Raw genomic sequence first — 23863 nt, 5'->3', positions numbered from 1 at the left:
TTGTTTCATGTGTCACAACCCAGCTCAAGGCTGGACAAAGAGAGGAGACCACACATGATGCAACTTCCCTCTTAGTGTAAGTAACCAGGGAAGAAGATATACTACAAGCAAACCGACCAACAAGATGGAAACCAGGAGAAAGAGATATACTGGCTCACTGCCATCTGCTTATATAGCTTCAGCCCAGGTGAGCTGAATCCGCACTCCAGGCTCCTCTAAAGGACTGTCTCACACGCAGGTCCAGGCGTCCGAATTTCATGTCACAAGAAGTCTACAAGTTGTGTTTCAAAGACTCTGAGAAATATGTTAGAGAAATGCAGAATTCTTTTGCTACAATTTGGAGGACACAACTGGTGTGTCCTTTGTGGCCTTTTGTATCCCTCAATGCAGGACCATCGACTGTTTAATGATGCATTCAGGCAATCTTTGTCCCCTTGTGAAGCCAGGCAAAATCCCAGAGCGATTATACTGTATTTACCAGGTGTTTGCATTCAGGTGGTCATCAGACACTGGCAAATACATCAGACCAGGCTGACCAGTGAAGACGTCGCTGCAGAATAGAAACCTCTGTTTGTTCTTGTTAGCAGCCCGGACATATTGTTCATCACAGGTTGATACAGACAAATGTAAATTATATTTCTTATTTAAATTTATAGTAAGTTATATTCATTTAAGTGAAACTTTGCAATGTTTACTGTAAACTTGTATCATGGAACTTCCTTGAAATAACCACGGATATTCACTTTGAACGGCAACTTCCAGGTGATACGCAAACTTTTGACTTAATTTCCATTTACACCTGGTATTAACTTGTGGTCTTTATCTGGATACAGTATCTGGATAGTGACATGGGTCGGTGTATTTCCATCTGGTATTAAAAAGCGTTTTTGTTACCTTGATTGTGCCTGCATTGTGATCAGATCTTATTATGCAAAAAAACATGAAGCGATGCCATGGAAGGGCATCAGATATACCCAGAACACTTTTTATGAGGGAAGACTTTTCTGCTACTGCAACTATTCTAGCTTTTGCCGGGCTTACTTAAACTAGCAGGAAGAGGCGTAGTCGGGTGACCTTTCAACACCAGATGACACGTCAGAGAGTGAGGAAGGAAGTCAGCTAACTAGCTAGCTAGCCACTCTATTGTTTGTATTTCTCACTCGTGATGGAGCACGATTATTCAGTGCCGTTTGTTGCGCGTTCTGTCGGCGAAGCTGTCCCCGTAAAACTTTAACACATTACCTCATCCGACATGATTTCTCCCTGAGTCACGTCAGATAGATTTTCATCGGCAATGGTGGTTATTTAACAATGAAGACAACAACTCCCATGATCACACACTACTTCACGATGTCATCAAACTACGTCATTTGTTATTGTTTTGATGTGAGAGACCCATAGTGGCAGAAATTACATAGGCCTACTGTGGTTTAAGAATGTGGTCACGCTGTACGGGTTTGCATTTACAACTGGCTCCAATCACAATGCATTAATGTAGGGATGGGGGATCCAGAGACAGATCACATGTTAGTGCCAGGTGTAAATGCGGTATCTGATCCACTTAAGAATGCAACCTTTTGGGCTGCATCCTTTGATGGATGCATCATCACCCCCAACCTTCTTAAAATCAGATAAATACGGTCTGATTCAATCTCTTTAACGTTAAATGCCTTTGACGTTAAACTTATTTGCCTACTTAATGTGGGCACTGCTACACAACGGTCAAAATGTTTTCCAAACCTCACACGCCCCTATTCTCATTTTGACTCAACTTGGAGTAATGACAGACGTTTCAAAGGTATTATTTACAGAATAAGAGTGGTTGACCTGATGGGGATGTAGATATTAATGGTTAAAATTTGACTCGCGTAACTGCGACAAAACCGAGCCGATATTCAAAGACAGAAGGACAAAAAGGAGCATCCAGCTCTGCCCCTCCTCCAGCAGCAGGAAGTACTTGGCCCACTTTCTCCCAGCTCTACCTGCAGTCTCACACACTGTCAGCTCAGATTTCCCTGAGGAGCACAGCGAGGGCAGCCGGTTCACCAGCAGACAGGAAGCCACTGACGCTGCCTGGGTGAGCGGTTCAATTATCTGTGCTGCTCAGTGAGTACGAGGATGCACGACTACACCTTTTTATTAAGTAAAAACCAATAAATCCCCACCTACTTATAAGATCTAACTGCACAGGCAGGCATTTGCTGCTGAGATGCTTTGCAAAATGCAACATCAAAGTGTATTCAGCAGTAGCTCACTTTGCTTTGAATTTGAATGGTAACACACTTAATAAGTAGCTTTGCTTTGCTTTTTCTTTTATTAGCGTTGTAGCGATGCATCACTCCAGCTGCAACAAAACAGAATTTCATACATAAAAACTCAACAAATTAACCACTGACACTTCAATGTGTGGTTTGCAATTCTTTTCAGTCACACGTCATCACGTACGGTAACCGTATCAGTTTGGTTAAGTTGGGTTCGCTGTGCTGCTCCTATTTAATGTGCGCTAAATGTTTTATGCTAGCTTCATTAGAAGCAGCGCTAATTCTTCTTTGTTGTTGGGAGTGGTTCCACCAGCTGAGCATTTTTTGGATCGGGGACGTGATTTATGCAGCAGTTGGGCACAGTCGTCCATCAGGGCAGGATAGAGGGTCCACTAACGTTTTAAAATCCATTCTGTTCCATTAGGCAGACAACAGGGTTTCTTTCATCTGTCTGTCTAAAAATATGAAACATGTTGGATTTTCTGTAACAATTATTTTCATTTCAATTAATGTGCCAATTATTTTCTCAATAAATCGATTAATTGTCTAGTCTATAAAACGTCAGAAAATAGGCTGAGCGAAAAATGCCGAGGTGACGTCTTGCTTGTTTTGTCTGACAAACAGTCCAAAGAACTTTAATTTATTATCACATGAGACAAAGACAAGTAGTAAATCATTTCTACTGGGAACCTGGCACCGGACAATCTTTGGCATTTTTGCTTCAAAGTTGACTTGAAATGATCGATATCAAAATAGATGCTGATTCTTCCAGAAGGGATTAATCGACTAATTGTTTCAGCACTATTGTCCATATTCTAAAATAAATGAGTATATGCTGCTCAGTAAAATTTAAACAACTTTTCACGTGAACCAAAATAATAACAAAACAATGAATATTTTATGTAACAAACTAATCTAAGCTCAAAAGTCCACTTACAAGCTTTCAACTGCATTTCCTGGTCTTCGTTCAGTGAACGGTGAAGGCTCGGGTGTGTCATCATGTGAGCCAAGTGTGGAACTTAGATCATGTGATAACTGTGGTGACTGTGGAGGTCAGGTGTCACGTGATGAAGAGACCGTGAAATGGATTTGAGAGCTCTGAAAGGTAGTAAGTGGGCCTTTGATCTGGGATTCAATTGTTTCCCAAAGGTCAAGAATAAACTTCCATTCTCAAGACAATTTTTTTTTTGTTTAGCATTAAACAGAAACATATAGCATGTACCTAGCTTAGCCACAGAGGAGCTGGCAAAGCCTTATGGGAGTTGTAGTTGTTGAATGCTAACAGAATCATTTGACTTTTATCTTTCATTACAGTATTCTGTGACTGGAGCAAGGCATTAAGAGGGTAGGAGTTAAATTCCCAATGTAATGCAATGGGCAGAGCAAGCCATTAACACACTTCTAGGGTTGGGGGTTAAATTCCCAGTAATTAAGTGGACACTTTTGCCGACATGGGTTAGGTTTGTCGCAAGCTAAACGGGTAGAGCAAGGCAGGGTTGTTAGCTCCATTCCCTCTTTGTAGGTCAATGGGGGGAGCAAGGCACTAACAAACGCTGTGAAGGTGGAGGGTTCAGCTCCCCATTTAACTCAAGGAATGAAGCAAGGCACTATATTCTGCAGGTTTAGGAGTTTGATTTTGTCCTTGTGGGCCAAAGGGTGGAGCTAGGCACTAACAAACACTACAAGGGTTGTGCGTTCACTTCCTTGAGTAATTAAGTGGGTAAAGCAAGGCATTATCATCAGAAGGAGTTGTGGGTTGAATTCCCATTGTATCCACTCCTGATATTGTGGTGTTTAGGGTAAAATCCTCCACCAAACAGCAGATTAGAGGAAGCTGAATGAGTAATGAAGGTTTTGGTTTATAGAGAACATCTATGGAGATGGACACATGTATAAAGTAGCTCTGTTAAATATCAGTTCAAACCTGAGGCGAGGCTTTTCCTGTGTATTAGAGGCATCAGACATACAGACTGTCAGCACATTTCTCTTTAAAAAGACTCAAATCCATTTAGAAATCATGTAACTTCCCCGTGAAACCTTTACAATTACAATTACAATCTACCTCTAATATGAATTTAAAGAATCATTTCTCCTCTGCACTTAAATGACGAGAAGAGCGACAAATTTAGGGAGGGGTCCGGCTCTTTGATGTCTACAATAACCTCCAGGAGAAGCCGGCCGGCGAATTATACCGGCTGAAACGAGCCTGCAAAATGTCCCATCTGAGCCGGAAGGACACGAACGGATCTTTTTGGACACATTTACAGTGGTTAACATGCAGAATAAATTGTACTGGAGGCAAACATTGGAGCGTCTTTATGTTTTTGATCGGTTTACCTCTGTTTGCATGTGCGCGTCCCTCTCCTCCATCTGCGCGGATGATGAGCATGGAAGCATTTTCAGGAAAAGAGTGAGGAATGAAATCCCACCTCTGTCTTTTTCTAACCAGACACGGTTATTCAAAAGAAAAGAAAGCTACACAGAGGTCTATTCTAGCAGCACATGTCTGGATCCGAGCCCATTTTTTCTTCTTCCAGACGCATGGGATGGAGAGGAGCTCGGTGCGCTGCTGCCGGCGGACAGGATCCTCCTCCTCCTCCTCCTCCTCCTCCTCCGTTCACTGGCAGCATCATCTGGCTCCGCTGAACCCCTCCTCCCCCTCCCCTTCCTCCCCTTCCTCTTCCTCCTATCTCACAGCTGCAGGCAGAGTCGGAATAAACCATTTGTGCACAGCGAGATGTGATGCTAAAATAATATTCTGCCAGACATATGAACTCATTTTGATTTTATTTTAGCTTACAAGTCTTCATCTGAGCCCTAATATAATAAAACACAGTATCAATTTACCCATTAGGGGAGTCAGGGTGCGTTCAAGTCCTGATGGGAGAGTCCGACATGCGGAGATTCAGTCAGCTGCGAGACCAGCGTTGCATTCAAGTTCAATTTTGTAGCAACTGAAAATAAGGAATGACCTAGCTAATCACAGCCATACATGTATTTTATAATATAGGCCTATTATCTTTTTAATAGTCGGTGTATGTCTGGTTTTTGTTTTGTTTTTATGTGCAAGAGATTCCAGACTGATTGTTTTTGAGTCTTTTTTAATGTCCTGTGTCTTGTTCCCTAGCCTATAGGCTCCCTTTGAGTGGCTTAGTGGTACAGTCCAACTGTTACATTAGTATTATTATTATTAACCCATCATCATCGTTATTATTTGAATTATAGTTTAGGTTACAAACATAGCCTTCTGTATATGTGTATCCTGATTTCTACAACAGAAGCAACATCAACATGCTACATCACAGATCACACATGTCCCAAAGCCTACAGCTCAGCCTGTTTAACCCTCAGAGTGATGTGTTCAAGTGTAGATTCTGCAAAACGCTTTTGTTTGGTTGCTTCCTCCAGAGACCTCAGATCAGCTGCAGAGGTCACTCTTTAACACTGAGCTCTCCTGAGAATGTGGTGTGTGTGTGTGTGTGTGTGTGTGTGTGTGTGTGTGTGTGTGTGTGTGTTATGGTTTGTGTATATGGGGATCAAAACAAACAGATCACCAGCACTCACAGATAAATACTCTTCTTGTTTATTGTGGACAAAAAAAAACAACAAAAACGAAAGCGTTTCAGCTAGAAGCCATCACTGTGCATGCGGGGAAACAGCTGTCCTACAGCGCCCTCTAGACGCGCGGACGTGCAACTACAGGATATTCTAAACATTATGTATTTATCTTTTAGTAATAATAACATTTCCCCCCTTCTGGGCTGTTTTCTAATATAGCTAGATATAATGTAACTGTAAAATAACTTTCATAGCATTTTTCTGAATGTTTAAAAACGTGCTCCAGATTAGAAAACATATACCAAAATAATAATAATTGTTTACCTTTTGAAAACAGATGCACATAGTAATACTCTGCATATAGGCCCACCTGTGCAGGTAACTGTTTACACAACTAAACAGTGAGTAGTTTGATTTTGTTTCTGACCACATGTTTGTGGCATACCAAAATTATACAGAGTGTAATAAAAAGGCAAATATTAGACTACTATTATACTATACTATCTATACTACTATATACTAAACTATCCATTGTGCCGTTTTAAATGAAGGTGGCCATGCGTAGGTCACGTGTCTCTGCGGTCATTAGTGATGTGTCATGCGCAAAAGATCCGGCTCTGAGAGCCGATGCTTTGTAGTGAATCAGAAGAGCCGGCTCGCTGCTTACCTCAGTGCTCAAGGCAGAACTTCGTTTTGATTGGTCAGCAATGGCATCGCGGCCAATCAGATGTGAGGATATGGGATCATACCATTATGTAAAAACAGAGAGGGGGGTGCTGAGAAGTGGAGCGGCGCACTCAGTGTGGTTAGGGTTAGTTAGGGGTTACAGAATAAATGTACAAAACTAGGCAATTATGAGGATTCTCATAAAAACACTGCACACGAAAGGGTTTTCAACACACAAACCATTTATTTTTGCAAAGTTATGGTAAAATAAAGGCCTACAAAAACAAAAATCCTAAATTAAGAGCCGTTCAGGAGTCGAAAGAGCCGGCTCTTCTTTGGGAGCTGAGCCAAAAGAGTCGGCTCTCTGAAAAGAGCCGAACTTCCCATCACTAGCGGTCACGTGACAGACTCGGCCAGTGCGGTAGTAAACACGGAAGTAGCTGCAGCAGCGGAGCCCCACGGCTGTTGATTCAGCGCTTCCTCAGTTGGGTTTCGTTGACGGTCACTTTAACGGCTCCCAGTCGCCGCAGCGGATCGTTGCTCCCCGGTTCTTGTGTCGGTATCTGCGCTCAGAGACAACAGGATGGATAAAGTGTCAGTTTTGACGGTGACTCTGAGCCTGGTAGTTATAGCTCAGGTGAACTGCAGCTCCTCCGGACTGAAGAGAGTCACCAAGGCACAGGTGAGACCTTCAGTACTGCAGCACCACTGCGAACATACTAATGTTCTGTCTTTAAAACTTTCACAGTGCCCTTTAGTCTTTAACCTGAGCTGACTGAGTCTAAGGTGAAAACATCAGTTATCCTTAAGGAAGTCACAAATAATCTACTGCACCTTTTAGATTAGATTGGATTAGATTCAGCGTTATTGTCGTTACACATGTACAAGTACAAGGAAACGAAATGCAGTTTAGGTCGAACCAGAAGTGCAGGATATAAAGTGTGTGCATGAATGCAGGATAGAGCAGTATTATGAAAATGTTTTAGTGGTACTATGGACATTATATACAGATGGCATTACTATAAACAGAAGTATACTGATGGATATGTACAGTAAGAACAGCAGTGCAATGAATATAAAGTAGTGCAGTTTATGGAAACAGTTGCAGTGGATGAGTTATTGCAGTGTTCAGTACAGAGTACTGGAGTGCAAATGATGCAGCATAGAGAGACTGGCCTAGATATCCTTCAGTAATTAACTAATAACTAATTCAATTAGAATAAGAAATATTTATGTAAAACTTCTGTCTCGAATTTGAAAGTTTGACAAAAAAAACAAACAAACGAGCAAAACAAGATAGCTCGTGGTCTTCCACAGCCGATGGAGTTTGCATCTGAGTTTTCATTGTGTTAGCCTAAATTAAATCTATTGTCATTTTATTATTAAACTAACATTATTCATTCCATCCACTGAAGAGGACAACGAGATGTGGTTGAAAGCTCCAGAAAAAAAAGCTAGATAGTGGATCTTTAGCTAAGTCTCTTTTTTTGATAAGATAATTAAGTAATTTATCAAGCAAAAATGTCAAATATTTGTTGTCAAATGTGAGGATTTGCTGCCTTTTTGTTGGGTGGGTTGTTTCATTATAAATTGATTGAATATCTTTGAGTTTTGGACAAAACCAGCAAATTTAAGAAATCATGTTGCACTCATTTTTCACTATTTTGTGACATGTTATAGATTGAATCATTTATCAATCAACCAGAAAACAATACTTGGTACATTCACTTGCAGAGACTTGCTTTGGGTCATGTAATAACCTTTATTTATATAGCACTTTACAGACATCAGAACAGATAAAAACAGTGAGAAAATACACTTAGTCTTCAACATTAGCGCATAATACTTGATAAATACTTAAATTAATTAAAGTTGATAATAATTAACAAATAAAAAAATCGAATTAAAAGCAAATGTATAAAAGAAAGTTGTTGATAGAGTTTTAAAATCACGTCTCTTTATTTTGCTGATTGCAAAGACATGGACGCTGTGTTAAAATCACACGTGATGGACGACTTCACTCAGGTTTCAAGTCTGCGCGCGCTGATTTTCAGAGGGCATGGAAATGAACTAAAACCTGGCTGGACACGTTCAAAAACAGAAGACACTCTGGCAGGACTTGGACAGGAGTTGGCACAGTAAAGGGAAATGTGAAAACACTGGTTTCTGCATGTTAACCCTTTGTGTTGTGGACAGATTTTGGGTTTTGACTGGAAGAACTGTGGGAAGCCAGACGATCCAGCTGTCCTGAAGACTCTGACTGTGTCTCCAGATCCGATCTCCATCCCGGGAGACCTGACGGCCTCTGCCTCTGGATCCACATCTGTAGAGCTGAGCACTCCCCTGGCTGTGAGTACACTGATGCTGTCCTTATATACAGTACTAAACTCTCTCCACCAAGACCATCGGTGTTGTTCTTTACGTCGGGACACCTGTGAGTGTATTACAGTGTGAAATACTATTTTGTAAGTGAAGCGAGATTAAAAGGCAGAGCTCTCAGCAGCTGATGAAGTAATCATTAAGTCTCTGGTATTCCCCTCTTGCAGATGAGTCTGTTTGAGCTATAGAGCCATAAATACAGTATTACTCAGCACTTGTTTAACTGTCTTATCTTATCTGTCTGTCTGCAGTGAGCAGCTTGTTGTTGTTCCTCGGCTGTTTTGTGAAGTAGAACCAGGCGAGTCTGCTGATCCTGTGAGCTCCATGTGAGCACGTCAGGCTGTGTGCTGCACGCACAGCTGCGAACAGTTTACGACAAACAGAATTTCAACTCTTTCATTGGATTTACTGTCAAATCAAACTGAGAGGCTGAGAAACGATTTAGTATTCCATTATTTTTAAAAAAAAAAGAACATTTGGAAATGACTACTGTTTCTACAAGTCCTGAAAAAGTTCGGTTATCTAAATTGAGTACAGTTAATAGAGTGCTTTATGTCTTTAATTAAATTTTATAAGTTTTATAAATCTTGTGGGGTTTAAACCAGCCAAGAACTGTCCTTATTCTCTTATTTAGTTTGAGTCACTCAGGCAGTTTTATTTTCCACTCTGTCTGGCGTTAAAACGTTTTCAGAATGCCCTTTAATCGACGTTAAAGCTTTCGATCAGAGGTTTGCAGATTCTTCGCCCTCAGCGATGACTGCAGGTCTTGTTTTTCTCAGGACCCAGCAGAAGTAGGTTTATGAGCCAGTTTTGACTGTAAAGTGCAGGACAAATCAGATCGAGGCTTCTTAGTGGTAAAAACTAGTTTACAAACTAGTTTTTACAACTAAGAAGCCTCGATCAGATCGAGGCTTCTTAGACATGGACGAATTTTGGATGAAGCTCTCGTAGCAGAGCTTCCAAACTGTCCACGAGAACCTCACGTTTTGTTGTCTCCTCTTCCTCTTCCTCTCCTCATCAGCTGAATGTGACCCTGGAGAAGGAGGTGGCAGGTTTCTGGGTGAAGGTCCCCTGTGTGGAGGAGTTGGGCAGTTGTCACTATCAGGACGCTTGTGATGTTCTGAACCAGCTGATCCCTCCGGGTCAGGACTGTCCTGAACCGCTGCACACCTACGGGCTGCCCTGCCACTGCCCCTTCAAAGCTGTGAGTCTTTTCACAAGCAATGATTACAGAAACTGGGAAACCTGCATTTTATCAAGGGACGGATACTTCAACATCTCTGCCAGCCAGAGACACATTTCAATTTTACTATTTACACACAGCATTAAGCTAAAAGACTGAAACTGTAAGCAACTCTGTTACGTTCCCTGCCCAGGCAGCACAATCCTCTAAAATTCTTAATTTGATAATCGAAAATGTAATAACCATAACCATCATCGAGATCTGCAGTAAAATACACACCGCGATAAACACTGAGTGTGAAGTGGCTGATAGCTATGACGTTTGAAGACTGTCTAAATCCTTTCCTGGAACATTCTAGCTTTGTAAAATGATGAACTGTGTTAACTCTTAACTCAGAGTTATTGTGTGTCATCTAATTCGGTCAAAATTGCAAAAGGTTTTCTGGATTTATAGCATTTTATGTCGACCGGTTATGGGGAAATGGTACAAAATGTCAACATTCATTAAACAATATTGCAGATTTCAGGTCTGAGTTTCATTTCAGAGATGCCGTTAGAATCACGTTAGAAACCACAGACGAATGGGATTAACATCTGACCTGAAATCTGACTTTCATTTTTCTCCATGATTTTGTTTTAGAGCTGAACAGCACCCCAAAATACCAAATTGTCCTGCAAATTCCCCCCAAGAATTTGAAGACAAAACTCCCACCTTCCATAATAATCATAATAATAATACTAAATAATAATAATAAACTTTATTTATACAGCACTTTTCAAAACAAAGTTACAAAGTGCTTTACGTGGTTTAACCAGGATTAAAACAATGAGGTGAATAAAATCAGACAATTAAAAACAACACAAGACATGATTAAATAATAATAATAATAATAAAACAGAGGTACTCCAGACATTTAATATTACATTTTCATATATTTTGGGGACTCACAGGAGACAGATTAAAAAATAAAAGTTAAGGCTAAGATATAATGACTTATACTTCCTTGTATGGATCAAGCTTCCTGCCTGGTAAACACCTGCATCTTTCAAACTCTACACCCCCAGTTTGTAACGCAGGCTTTCATCAAAAATTTGATGACATCACTGAAGGTTTATTTTCTTAAACTTGGCAAAGACGCACTGAGGACATTGTAATATGTTTTTTTTAATGTACTTTTTAATTTGCACTTTAAAGTTGTAATCCTTCAGATTTCAGTCCTGGTTGATTCGGTGACTCCTAGTTACTGGTGGTTACAGCAAATGTGTCGTTTTAATAAAGAAGTCAGGCAGTAATTGGCCTTTTTCCATCATCCTGTGAGCAGCCGTGATCAGATTTTCTGCTGCACACGGCATGAGTCTGCGAACAGCAGGGCGCAGTGAAAGGAGTTACCTGGCTGAGGAGTTGGAGGTGTGCAGTCTGCCGCCTGCAGCTCTTCATCTAACAGCTCACTGTGGCTGCTCCTGACTGCTCCATTACACCCTGCAATCTTTCAAACCGATCCGCTGTCAAAAATGACCGTTGTCTTAATTTGTAGACACATTTTTGATGAACGATAGCGGTCAGCGCTAATCTCACTGACAAACACATTGCATTTCCTGTGACTTCTTTATAATAAGAGTCAACTCGTGTTTCAGCAGTTAAATGCTTTTAATGTGAAGCTGCAGCAGGAAATGTTCGGTTTGCATTCGCAGTAACTGATTACAGCATTCTTCCGTTCGTAATACTGCAAGTGCAAGGACATAAATCTAATTTCATCAGTGGGCCATAGGCTCAGTCGCCACGGTGTTAACTCATTTGGTGATAGGCAGTGACCTAACAGACGTTTATTTAAATGAAAATCTTCAAGATTACCACTTTAATTACACTTAACACATTGTACCATATCAGGTACTGTTAGAATTGACATAAATAGTAGATAAAGTACATATTTGCAGCCCGGGTTCGAATCTGGCCCCGGGCCCTTTGCTGCATGTCATCCCCTCTCACACTTTTGCGGGAGCCTCATATCCTGCCCAGAGTACCCAGAATGCCTCTGATCTGTCTGAATAAAGTCTGACCCTCCTCTCTGTCTACTCAGGGCTCGTACTCTCTGCCTCAGTCGGACTTCTACCTGCCCCACATGGATCTACCCTCCTGGCTGACTAACGGGAACTACCGTGTGCAGGGAGTCCTGGGCAGCCAGGGCGAAGAGCTGGGCTGCCTCAAAATCGCTCTCTCCCTTCACTCCGGCTAAACCGACACCGGAACCAGTCAGGAGGTTTCAGGTTTAAGTACTTGCACATAAAAATGATCAAAAATTGGGAAACGAAAGCAGAAGTTGCACAAAGTACCGAGACTGATAAACTTCACATGGGCCAATGAAAAGTTTTGATGTCAGATGACAATGAGAAAAACAAGATGGGAAACACATTTGGCTCTAATGTAGTCCTCGTTCACCTGCTTACTACATTTCTGCTGCACAGTTTTTGCAGTTCAATTGGAGAAAGACAAGATTTTTGGGAAAACAAATCTAAAAAATAGCACAAGAACTCACTTCTGTGTGTGCAGACGCAAACATTTTGGTGTTCACTGAAACTTATAGCTACTTTGTGTGACAGTGAAGCTTTTCCCTGTTTAAGATCCATCTGAGCCATCAGGTATTTCATTCTTTGTGTGCAGTAACTGCTCCACTTTACCTACTGCAGCCAATCATGGTGCCATTTAATAAGTGAACATGATATAATGAGTGGCATATGCCAAATTTCCACTGCATGGTACAGCTCGGCTCGACTCGCTTTTGGTACCAGGTACTTTTCTCTATTTCCTTTTCCTCTGCAGATAGTACCCCCTCAATGTAGGCGGGATTCTTAGCTGATCGTCATAGCGACACCACGTGAAATTGCCGGGACATCATCATCAACGCGACACAAACACACAAACACAGGAACTCTGGCTGGATTCTCAGCTTCTCTCAGATAAAACTAGAATCAAACTAATACAGGTTACTAAAATATAAACTGATTAAACCTAACATAGAAACAGTCAGCAAGTCAGAAAACTACAAAAAAAATTCAAATAGTGTGGAAAGTTCATAGAATAAAGGGGAGGGGAGTTGTTCAAATACAGAGATGTAAAAAAATATATTTTTTTTATTATGTTCACTCTATGCACAGTTGCAGGCACATGAGCACAAAGGACTGGCAGCTATTCAGAATTGCAACACCTTTAATGAATTTGTGTACTAATTAAACATTAAACAGATTTCTTTCCTTTGGGAGGTCAGTTCTTCCACTGGTTCTGTGAGTTTTCACCGTTAGGTTTGATGCAGGGTTTGTGGCTCTCAGGCAGGACTTTCAGGTCTTTTTTTGCCAATTTTTCCGCTCTTAAAAAATATGAAACAATGGTTTTAGTTACATTTGTACGGGGGAAGTGTGATGTCACAGTACGGCCAGGAGAGGGAGCGCTTTCCCACGCCAAAACAAAAATACAATTCATCCCGTCACACAAACCTCAACGTGGCTCGCTGCTGAACTGCATCGGGTCGATTCTGCTGATGTCTTCAGATCACTGAGACGTGTTTTGCTGTCACACTTTGATGAACGTGGTTGAAACACTTCATCTCTGTTCATCCACAGACACAAGAATCAGCATTAATTGTCTCAGTGTTTTAGATTATTGGGCAAATTTTGCTAATAAACCTAACGAAGCTCAAACAAACTCACGAGTCAGCTCTGACATCAGACTTTTTTGATAATTTGGTTGGAAAAACAAACATAGCATCTGCTAACAGTTCTGTGTCTGATTTGTGACGAAATGCTCTTTTTAAAATGTTTTTAAAGTAATAATGCCCTTCATACGTTCTTCCTCAGTGTGTGTCGCTGTGATTGGGTTTTGAAAAGTACTATCAGTTCTTTGCTTCACTGATTGCTTCCTTTTTGACTTTTTTCTTAAATGGGATGTTTTGAAAAAGGGTTTTCAGCCAATGAGAGGAAGCTCTGCTGGGAATTAAGCAGCGCTCATCTAGTTCATTTGTAGTATAACTGATCGTAGCCAGTGTTTGATATTTGATATTTGATCTTATGTGATTTTGATTATTTCAACTGTTTCTTTGTGCCTTAAGTGCCTGATTAGATCTTTAGGAGGAATTACTATATCTAAACAAATTGCAATGAAATGAAGAAGAGATGAAAAGAAATCATTACGCACACAGAGACATAACTGATGTGGGAAAGTTAAGGTTGATGGTTAATTCTGATTTTAATTTGGCTTAATGTTTAATTTGTTTTCTATACTGTTGATAACAATGTTCAATAAATGATGACATCAGTGTCATACTGATTATGTCAGTGATTATGTCCACACAGTGTACAGTTTTTAATAAACTTTATCCCATAAATTGTGAAATATTATTTCATGGTCAAAGACTGTTACTTCAGTACTTCACAAATTGTTCAAATTGAGAAGATTCTTCCTTGTTATGAAAAATTTGTATTTAAATCTCATTTAAATAATTTAGTTAAAAAAATGAAAGGTGGAATTGCACACATGAAAAGTGGAAACAGGATTAAAGTTTTGGGGTTGAAGTTCTGACCTCAGCTGTAAGTGTGTGTGAGGATGTTTTCATCCATGTTGTGTTTGATTAGTAACTCTTTTTGTACGCAGTCCCCCAGTTTTAGGACAATGCAGCAGGACATTGAGCCTAAATGTACCAACAAGGCAACCAGGCAGTTTCTGAATGGCAGTGAAATGTTCAGTCACCTGACCTCAGTCCACCTGTGTGAGTTTCACTGCAGAAGACCAGACTGAATGCACAAATCCTCTAAAACAACTACTACTACTCACAATACTCCTCCTCCTCCTCCTCGTACTCCTTTCTCTTCCTCCCACTACTGCTACCAATACTAGCCACCAGTGTGCTATTCATTAATTCTATGATCAATATGTAGTGGAGTGGAGTTACATGCTACTGATCATAAAAGACTGTTATCATTTAGCTGTGATCAGCACAGAAGCAAAGCAGCCTTGATCACAATGAAGGAGCAGCTCCATGTTTCACCATAAGGTGGCAGAATTTCCTCTGAAAATCTGGTTTACGCTGAATGAAACTCTTAACAGCACTGCTAATGTTTCTTCTGCACCTACTGCCACTAGAAGTACTATTTACACTACATGAAACCATGTAATGTAAACCATGAAAAACAGCACTAGACCAAAAGTACACAAAAGCCAGAAAAACACTTCTATTCCTTTGTGATTTATCAAATTTCCTTCTGCATCAAACCCAAACTAAATATAAAAAACTCAGCTTAAAGAAAAAATAATAATACAACGTCAGATTTTAAGTCGCTGCAGCAGTGAATGTTAACAGGAAGCAGCAAAGAAAACAGAAAACAAAAGGAGGAAAGTGAGCAATTACACATGAAGGAGCAAACCAATCCACAAGTCCAGGACGTAAAGTCAAGCAGCTGGAGAGGACTGAAATGTAGTCGAGAGGTGATGACTGAAACTAACCTGTTTGTGCAATGAACAGGTAGCCTACAACTTATGCTTTGATGATGTTGTCGAGCACCTACAGCGTACGAGGTAGTTCTACACAATCAGGAGCTTGTTCAAAAAAACCACTGTAGACATGTGTTTTCAGCCTCATGTGGATTCCTGACTTTGAAACTGGTGCTCTGCTGATGAAAATCAGCTTCCGGCTTCTGGTAATGTTCATTAACTGCTCTCTGTGGTCTCATCAGAGATGAAAGGCAGAGTTCAAATCAGAATCAGAGTGACTGAACCTCCAGAGAAGAAACCACAATGTCCAATCAAGTTTTTTTTTTTTTTTCCCCCAGGGAAACTCTTACTTCTGTATTTGTAATGAGCAGACCTTAAACATGTGACTGTTCTCCTAACACCACCATCAGTACTTGAATTAAAACCAAAAAAAAGGACAGGACTCTGAACCAGCTGCTGCACAGCATGTGGCTTTTATTTTTTCATATCCTGGTATAACTATGCCATGTGTAATCAGTCCACTTCTGTATGAAAATACACATCAATGTATGAGAAGCGTATCAGTGGTGCAAGTAATTATTTTTGAAATAATGAAATCTTTCATCAGTTATTTCATCTTGTTTCTCTTTTCTTTTGGCGCTCTGAATCCATTTCAACAAGGCGAATCTTGTGTTGAAGTCTGTTTCGCCTGTTTCCCATAATGCTGCTCTCCATAGTTGGAGTTAGAGTTTATATTAGGTTAACGTTAGGTCATGGTTCGGCGTCTCAGAGACGAGGGTGGATTGAGGTTATATATAGCAGAAGACGACAGGCTGGGGAAAGGGTTAAAGTTGGGTTCAGGTTAAAGTAAGAGGACACAAAAATCGACTCCAGCTCCTCTTTCTGTCCAGTTTCAGCACTGATCACTGGACCTTTTCTGATAAAAGCTAGTTTGTTATTTGCCTGCTGTAGTTCTGATTGTTAAAATAACAGCAAACGTGATGAGGCCTCAGCAGACATATGCAGGGTGTTGGGTGTTTCTCTTGGGTGACATTTTGGAGAATCCTCTTGTTTTCTTTAATGCCCCTCAACACTGTAGATAACAGTGATTTTGTAAGTTCATTACTGTGTGAGAAGGGTTTAACACAATCTTGGTCTCAATCTGTGTTAAACTGCATGGTGAATAATAGCGCTACGGTGTAAACGGAAAAAAACACATCAGACAAAGAAAGCAAAGGCACTAACACTAACTGCTGCTGCATCCTCAATGTCTCATTTTACAGTTTTAATTCTGCACCTGTTCATTAAAGAAGATAAACACGTAAATCACACGTTACGTATCACAGCTCGGTGTGAAAAGGGACGCAGTTCAGTTACACACACTGTATGTTTAATGATTTAAAACCAAAGAGAATTTCCTCCCAATTACTGGCAACATGTGTGTGGTTAAAATCTCCATCAAAGCACCTTCATCTCAATGCGTGCGTGTGTGTGAGTGTGTGTGTGTGCGTTAGCAGTGCACTTTTCACGTTTCACGTTTGTTCGGTGGCTCGTTCAACAAGCTAAGGTGCAAGACAAGACGTGTGTTCATGTTAGTAAGTTAGATAAGGAGGCTTTGCAGAAAAACTAATGCTGCTTGTTGGTTAAAGTCTGTGGCTCTTGTGTTGTGTAGCAGGCTGCCGTCTGGCTCGGTGTGACTGCCAAACTCCGTCGACTTAATGCCAAACTAGGGGGCGCCATCATGAAACCAAAACATCAAAGATATCAATTTCTCCTTTTTGGTTTCCGATTTTTTTCCCAGAGAACACAGGGCAAATGATTTACAGTGTAGATATGTAGCTGTAGCTAAAAAAACAACTTAAATTCAGCTGGACTTTAAGACACAGCTGCAGACCACTTGTTCCTCTTAATTTCAGACAGGAAGTGCACTGCTTTGGCAGCTGCAGCATTTTAACCACAGAGAAGGTAATGTGGTTTCACTTAGAGAACAACCACAGCATGTAGACGCCAGACATGCTATATTAACAACAATATGATTTACTTGATTTATAATTTCAATTTCTTATACTTGCATTGTGTGATGTTGACCACTAGAAGGCAGAAAAATTCACAGTACTTCCTCTTTAACTTCTCAAAGTCTTAACGTTAGCCAACAGACGCTTCCTCACATCTCCAAGAAACACAGCAGTAGTGTTTTACTGTGTACGGAAACATCCTCACTGTGTTCTCAGACATGTTAATGTGACTTTAGCTGGAAATTAGATCAAAGTACATATGTTATTATTTAGCCTGATTTTAAATAAAGTTGAATGTGTACAAAGGAGCCGAATGTGCTGCTACTGCTGTCAGAGCGTGGCCGAGTTTCAACTGGTTTTATCTGCTTCTCTCTCAGCTATGTGTGCAATTTATTAAGATACAGTAGAATTCAATAACAGAGGCGTCTCTAGATTCAGAGATGAAACCAGCCTGAAAGATGAGCCAGTGTTACCGAGCAGAAATGATCATTAGTATTATTTTTACATGATAACTTGCAGTTAGTTCCAACTTGTTCACAGCTCATATTTAAACTGTAACTATATAATAGTTTCAGAGGTCATTTGTGCTCTTAATCCCATTTGAATATGCCAAACTGACACAGCAAATTACTCACAATCCCTCAAAGGTGATGTAATAATGATATAGTTCACAAGTTACTGAGAGTTGGAGGACTTATTACTTTCGTCATTTTACCTGCTAATGAGAATAAAGCTAAATTACATGGTAATATCTGAGCAGACCAACAGTTCCTGTTAGAAATACACACATCTTTGAGGAAGTTGGGAAAAAACACACTGCCAACCATACACGCCTGCAATTGTCTCATGCTCTGCTTCTCAGCATGTATTCCCTGACCAGTTTTAATACATCTGAATGGCCCTGAGGCAGTGTCAGACCGTCTTCATAGAGCTGACCTGAGGTTTTTACTGCCTGCAGATTTTGGCAAGAATTCCAGGGAAATACCAGAATCTTGATCTACACATACGTACACACACAAACACAATACATACATCAGTACACACACGTGCATCCAAAGATGTACACATGCTGTAACATTTATTTAATGTGAAAGTTAAGTGTGTGTGTGTGTGTGTGTGTGTGTGTGTGTGTGTGTGTGTGTGTGTGTGTGTGTGTGTGTGTGTGTGTGTGTGTGCGCGCGCGCGCGCTAAGGGGTTCAGTAGGTCTGGGTGAGGTGGAGGAAGATCCACAATCACAGGAAGAAACAATTGCCCTGCAGACATATTGTTTTGTAACTGTTATGATGCTGCCGTTTCCTCTCCGGCTGCAGTTCAGTGTGTCGCCTTTATTTAATCAGTTCAATAACATGACAATAGAAGAATACACACAGTATATATCGTCACATTATTGCGCACATTTCTTTTAAAGCAGATTTGATTTGATGATATAAAATCAGGAAAACTGCTCAGTGCTTGTTGCTGTGGCTGTTGCACCCAGTTGTTCGTCTGTTTATTCCAAACAAACAGGAAGTGTAAAACGTATCATCACTTCTTCTGCAGGAGAAACAAGCTGCCATGATCAGTGTGTCAGTGGAAACAAACACACAATAAGTGAGAAAGTAGATGCGGATGAGGAAGTCGAAAGTCGAGGAAGGAAGACAGCAACAAGATCACTGTCAGAGTTTGCGTGTGTCATAAATAGACGTATAAAGATTAAGCAGTACATGTTGGAAAGCTAATACAAGAGTCGGAGACACGGCTACATCAATACACAACCTCCGATGTGACCCAAATTCTGAGTGAAATTTGTCAGAAATGTTCCACCCTGAAAGAAGTGAAGTAACGCTTCTTCCAAAGCCAACTGCTCCAAACTCCTCCCGGATGAAATGAATAACTGAAGCCATGAGCTGTTTCATTTACAAGCACGTAAGCCCATAAAACGTTGTTAAAATACAAAATTTGTATGGATGACACTGAGCCCAGAGTGGGTGTAAATTAGGCTCACTAAGCAATTAGTGGAAAACTCATTTTCCTTGGGGACAGGCCACACAGTTATAATAATAATAGTAATAATGGTAAGTTATAATGTAAAAGTTACAAAGTGGAGGCAATGAGGCAAATCAAATCAGACTATTTAAAAATAATACAAAAATAAAATGGAATGAAATACCCAATAATATAAGATCAAAACAATAATAATAATAAAACAGTTTAGACATGTTGGAAATAAAACAGTGTGCTAGCATTAATAAAATGCTTTTTTTTTAAAGATATGGTTTGAGAGTTGATTTAAAAGATCACTCAACCAGCGTGTCACTGCCCATTTGAACCATTGTTGATGTCTTTGATTTTTGAATTAGTTACACAAACAAACTTTTATTCATACGCAATCCTATTGAAGCTGAGCTGAATTGTGTCGAATCGGCTGTAAATCACAAATGTATCTGTATTGGATGCGCTTGTGCACCATGTAGATAGACACATACATATTTATTACTAGGGCTGAGTATCCACTCCTCAGAGCATTTGATACGTATGTATGGTGTACTGTATAAATATGAGTAAATAAGTATATGATCTACTCATTAATTTATGAATTCCTGTGCATAGTATATTAATATATGCACACACAAATACACACACAGTACAGTGTGTCTGTTTCCATGGTAGCCTGACAGCTGCTCAGGTCATACACACTTTACAGAGATAAAGAGAGATGTCATAATCTCATTCTGTCCTCCTCTTCCTCTCCTCTTCTACTCTACTTCTTCTCCTCTTTTTCCTTTCCTTCCCTCTGCTTGTCTGCGTCTCCTCTCTTCTTTCTTGTGTGCTCCTCTCCTGTCCTTTGCCTTTCTACAGTGTCCACACACGAGGAATGAGATCTTGTTCCAAGTCTCTCCTCTCTCCTCTCATTCTCTTTTCTCCTCTTCCCCCCTGTCCTCCTTCTCTTCTTCTTTTCTTCTGCTTTCTGCATCTCCTTTATCCTCTTTTCTTTATTTTCCTGTTCTGTGCTCTTCTCACTACTCGTTCTCTTGTCTCCTTTTCTGTTCTCCTCTCCTCTCTTTATCTCTTTGTCTCTCATCTCTACTCTCCTCCACTACAGGACATCCTGTTCCCTCTCATCTCCTCTTCTCTCCTCGTTTCATCTCCTTGTTTCCTCGGCTCTCGTCCTCTACTCTCTTGTTTCCTCTCCTTGTTTCTTCTCCTCTTCTTCCCTCCTCTTCCTCTGTCTCCACTCTTATCTCCTCCTCTCCTTATTTCATCTCCTTCTTTCTTCTCCTCTCTGGCTTCTTCCTCTCCTCTCCTCTCCTCTCCTCTCCTCTCCTCTCCTCTCCTCTCCTCTCTACAGGACATCCTGTTTCTGACCTCCACCATCAGGCTGTTTCCTGTGGCAGGAAACTCCTTCACAGATGCAGGAGAGGAGGCGAGGGAGGAGGAGGTAGGATGAAGAAGAGGAGGTGACGGGGAAAAGGTGGAGGAAAGTCTGAAGAAATGTTGGAGAGGTGAAGGAGGTAGACAAGGAGGAGGTGATGAGGAGGAGGACGAGGAGGAGGGAAGGAAGGAGCAGAGAGGTCAGAGGTCAACATGTAAACAAACAATTCAGTGGTTCAGCGGGACAATAGAACCCGAGGTGAACGGGTTCAGCTCGGTCACCGATTGGGTGTCAACGGACCCATGTCATCGCCTGTTGTCATGCTGGATCCACCAATGAGATGAAGGTTCTGACAGAAAGTAGTGAGGGTCGTGTTGGGGTGAGTGAGGATGTTACACACTAACACGGCCTATCATAGCTCTAGTTTTATATATTTCTATTTCCAGTGTTCTTACGTCGAAATGTCTCATTGTGTGCGTAAAATATTCTGAAAATATTAGTTGTAATAGCAGCGTTGGAGAGTTCTGAGGGATCACTGTGATGTGCAAGGTGAGGGTCACCGACTGGTTGGTTTATTTAAGTGTCCTGCACCAAATGGTGCCAGGCCTGTATGAGCTTACAAGACACTAGACAACACCACCACCACCACCACCACCACCACCACCAACAACAACAACAACAACAACAACCACAATGGTCAGTAAAGCGCTCTAATGAGCATGTGCTGTTCACCCCATGAAAACATGGAAGTCTGAAGAACTTTTTTGGTAGGAGGCAATGATGCCAATTTAGCAACTTTTTAAGGATAAAGCTGACATTCTCATGCACTATATTTCTCTTAATGTCAACAAATTCTATGAAAAGACCCAAAGCAACAATTTGTTAGTCTGTCTCTCAATACTTTGTGACTTCTATACCCTGTCTGGGGCGCTCAACTCCAAATCCATTGGTTTCAACTGAAGACGTAGGAAACAGTGCATTTGTTGGGGACTATTCTCAGCGGCGGATGAATCCACATGTGGTGCTGTAGTGAGTATTTGGGGCAGCAGGATGGTGTGTGTGGGGCTGAGTCAGAATAAACTACAGTGTGTGTGTTCATGGTGATGAAGGAACATGTCACCCAGTGCAACAGTGCGGCTCACTGATGTGTTTTTGGACAACAATGGAGCTCTATGGCACAGAGAAAGAAGATACATCAGGCTTTCATAAACACACAATACCTGTTAGTAGATACATTCATTGTTGATTTTGCTCTGCAAGACAATAAGAAAAATACAGAATATGTGCACTTATCCTTTAAGTTACAATTGTCTAAAAAAAGCGACTGAGGAAAATATTTTCTTCAGTAACATGATTAGCTATGAATTCTGTAAATTAGATTTGATGAAAACATTCATTCAGGTCACATAGCACAAAGCTAATATGGAAAATGAATGGAACAAGTCTTCACACACACACACACACACACACACACACACACACACACACACACAGTGTATCCTCTCACCGGAGAGTGTGGTATTTGTCTTCTTCCACTCTGATCCTTATCTGGCATCATGTGGGTCAGCAGATCAGCTACATCCTGCTTTTAACCACACACACACACACACACACACACACACACACACCCTGTTGGTGAAGGGTTTTTCAGCTGCTTTCAGCAACGCTTCAAGCCAAACAAAAGGTGAATTTAATGTCGACTGCACCGCTAATGGCTGCTAATGGGGTCACATATAATTGCACAAACACACACACACAAAAAATCAGGTGAAGCTCTAAATCTGCTGCCACTTTTCCCACAATACCCACAATAAGTTGTTTTCCATAGGACAGGAGGGTGGTGAAAGCTGCTGCTCACCTTGATGACTTGTTGGAGGTGTACTTATCCAGGAATACCCATGATTCACATCTGGCGAAGTGCCGGCGTTCGTTACCAACGTAGGAAGTAGTGTTCCTTTTATGTTCTGAGACAGTTTATAAGGGTGCGGTAGTCAGGGTGTTGGATGGGAGTGTAGAACATCCAATATGTGTGCAGCTTTCATGTTTTTACTAACCATAACCATGATCTTTCCCTAATCTTAGAATCAGCAAGACTAGGTGCTGGTCGTGGCAATGACACACCTGTATATTGAAGAGAAGATGACCGCACACTAAGATGTGGTGATTCTATTGTAATACTGGCGTTTCTTAAGGCAAGTTCATTACAAGTGTCAGATACAGACTTATTAATATATACATCCTGCACCTGGTGGTTATCCACAATTAGGGACATCATCAGCAATTTACTAGGTTATACCTGAGTTCATCACAATCACAGAAAATTTGAAAAAGTTAAGAGGATATATATATATATATATATATATATATATATATATATATATATATATATTCACACCATAAAGACTATACCTTCTGTAGTATGTCCGGTTGATGAGACAGAAAAACAGCCCCGTCAGTTTTTTTTTCAAAGAAAGCAAGAGCAATAAAAAACTCTCAGTGATATTCACTACCCAACATGCACAATGTTCAGAAAGGATTAGGTGTGTGAACTGTAATACACAAACATTGGCATATTTTACAGTTGGATATTACCACCCTTTCTGTCTTTCATGGTTTTTAAGAGAGGAAGGAACCTAAGAGACTCGGGTGTACCCTTGTAACTTGTTGATGTGGATCACCCACCTGGTGGGATGCACATATATAAGGCTGTATCTGACACTTATATCAAACTTCCCTTGAGAAAGGCATCCACAGCTCTTCATCTTACACTGCGGCCGCTTCTTCTTGTATGATGCCATATTTTAAACTGGTGACAAAACAAAGTCCAGAAAAGTTTCAGTATCTTGTAAAAAATAAATTTAGAACAGTAGAAGTCAAATGTGTCCACAGAGCTTTTTGATACATTTTAATTGGTGGAAAATGGAAATACTTTTAAATTTATTTCTCACAGTGACACACACACACACACACACACACACACACACTGAAATGT

The 23863-nt window shown here is 40.6% G+C and overlaps 2 protein-coding genes across 2 annotated transcripts in view; one reads left to right on the top strand and one right to left on the bottom strand.

Moving 5' to 3' along the window:
• Positions 1–4890, bottom strand: part of shtn3 (shootin 3) — a 37508-nt gene extending 32618 nt beyond the window's left edge. The window contains 1 exon segment of the mRNA XM_044205746.1: positions 4599–4890. Within this exon segment, the coding sequence (XP_044061681.1) occupies positions 4599–4658 (60 nt within the window). The 5' untranslated portion in view covers positions 4659–4890.
• Positions 4891–6895: 2005 nt separating this feature from the next.
• gm2a (GM2 ganglioside activator) lies at positions 6896–14435 on the top strand. Its single transcript, XM_044205308.1, has 4 exons — positions 6896–7167; positions 8682–8834; positions 9886–10068; positions 12125–14435. The coding sequence occupies exons 1-4, from the start codon at positions 7069–7071 to the stop codon at positions 12278–12280; spliced, it is 591 nt and encodes a 196-aa protein (XP_044061243.1). The 5' UTR covers positions 6896–7068; the 3' UTR covers positions 12281–14435.
• The last annotated feature ends 9428 nt before the right edge of the window (positions 14436–23863 follow it).

This window comes from Siniperca chuatsi, linkage group LG8 (genome assembly GCF_020085105.1).
Source record: "Siniperca chuatsi isolate FFG_IHB_CAS linkage group LG8, ASM2008510v1, whole genome shotgun sequence".
NCBI classification, from domain to species: Eukaryota; Metazoa; Chordata; class Actinopteri; order Centrarchiformes; family Sinipercidae; genus Siniperca; species Siniperca chuatsi.
The sequence above is the reverse complement of the archived record's forward strand: the minus strand, read 5'-3'. Positions and strand labels throughout refer to the sequence as shown.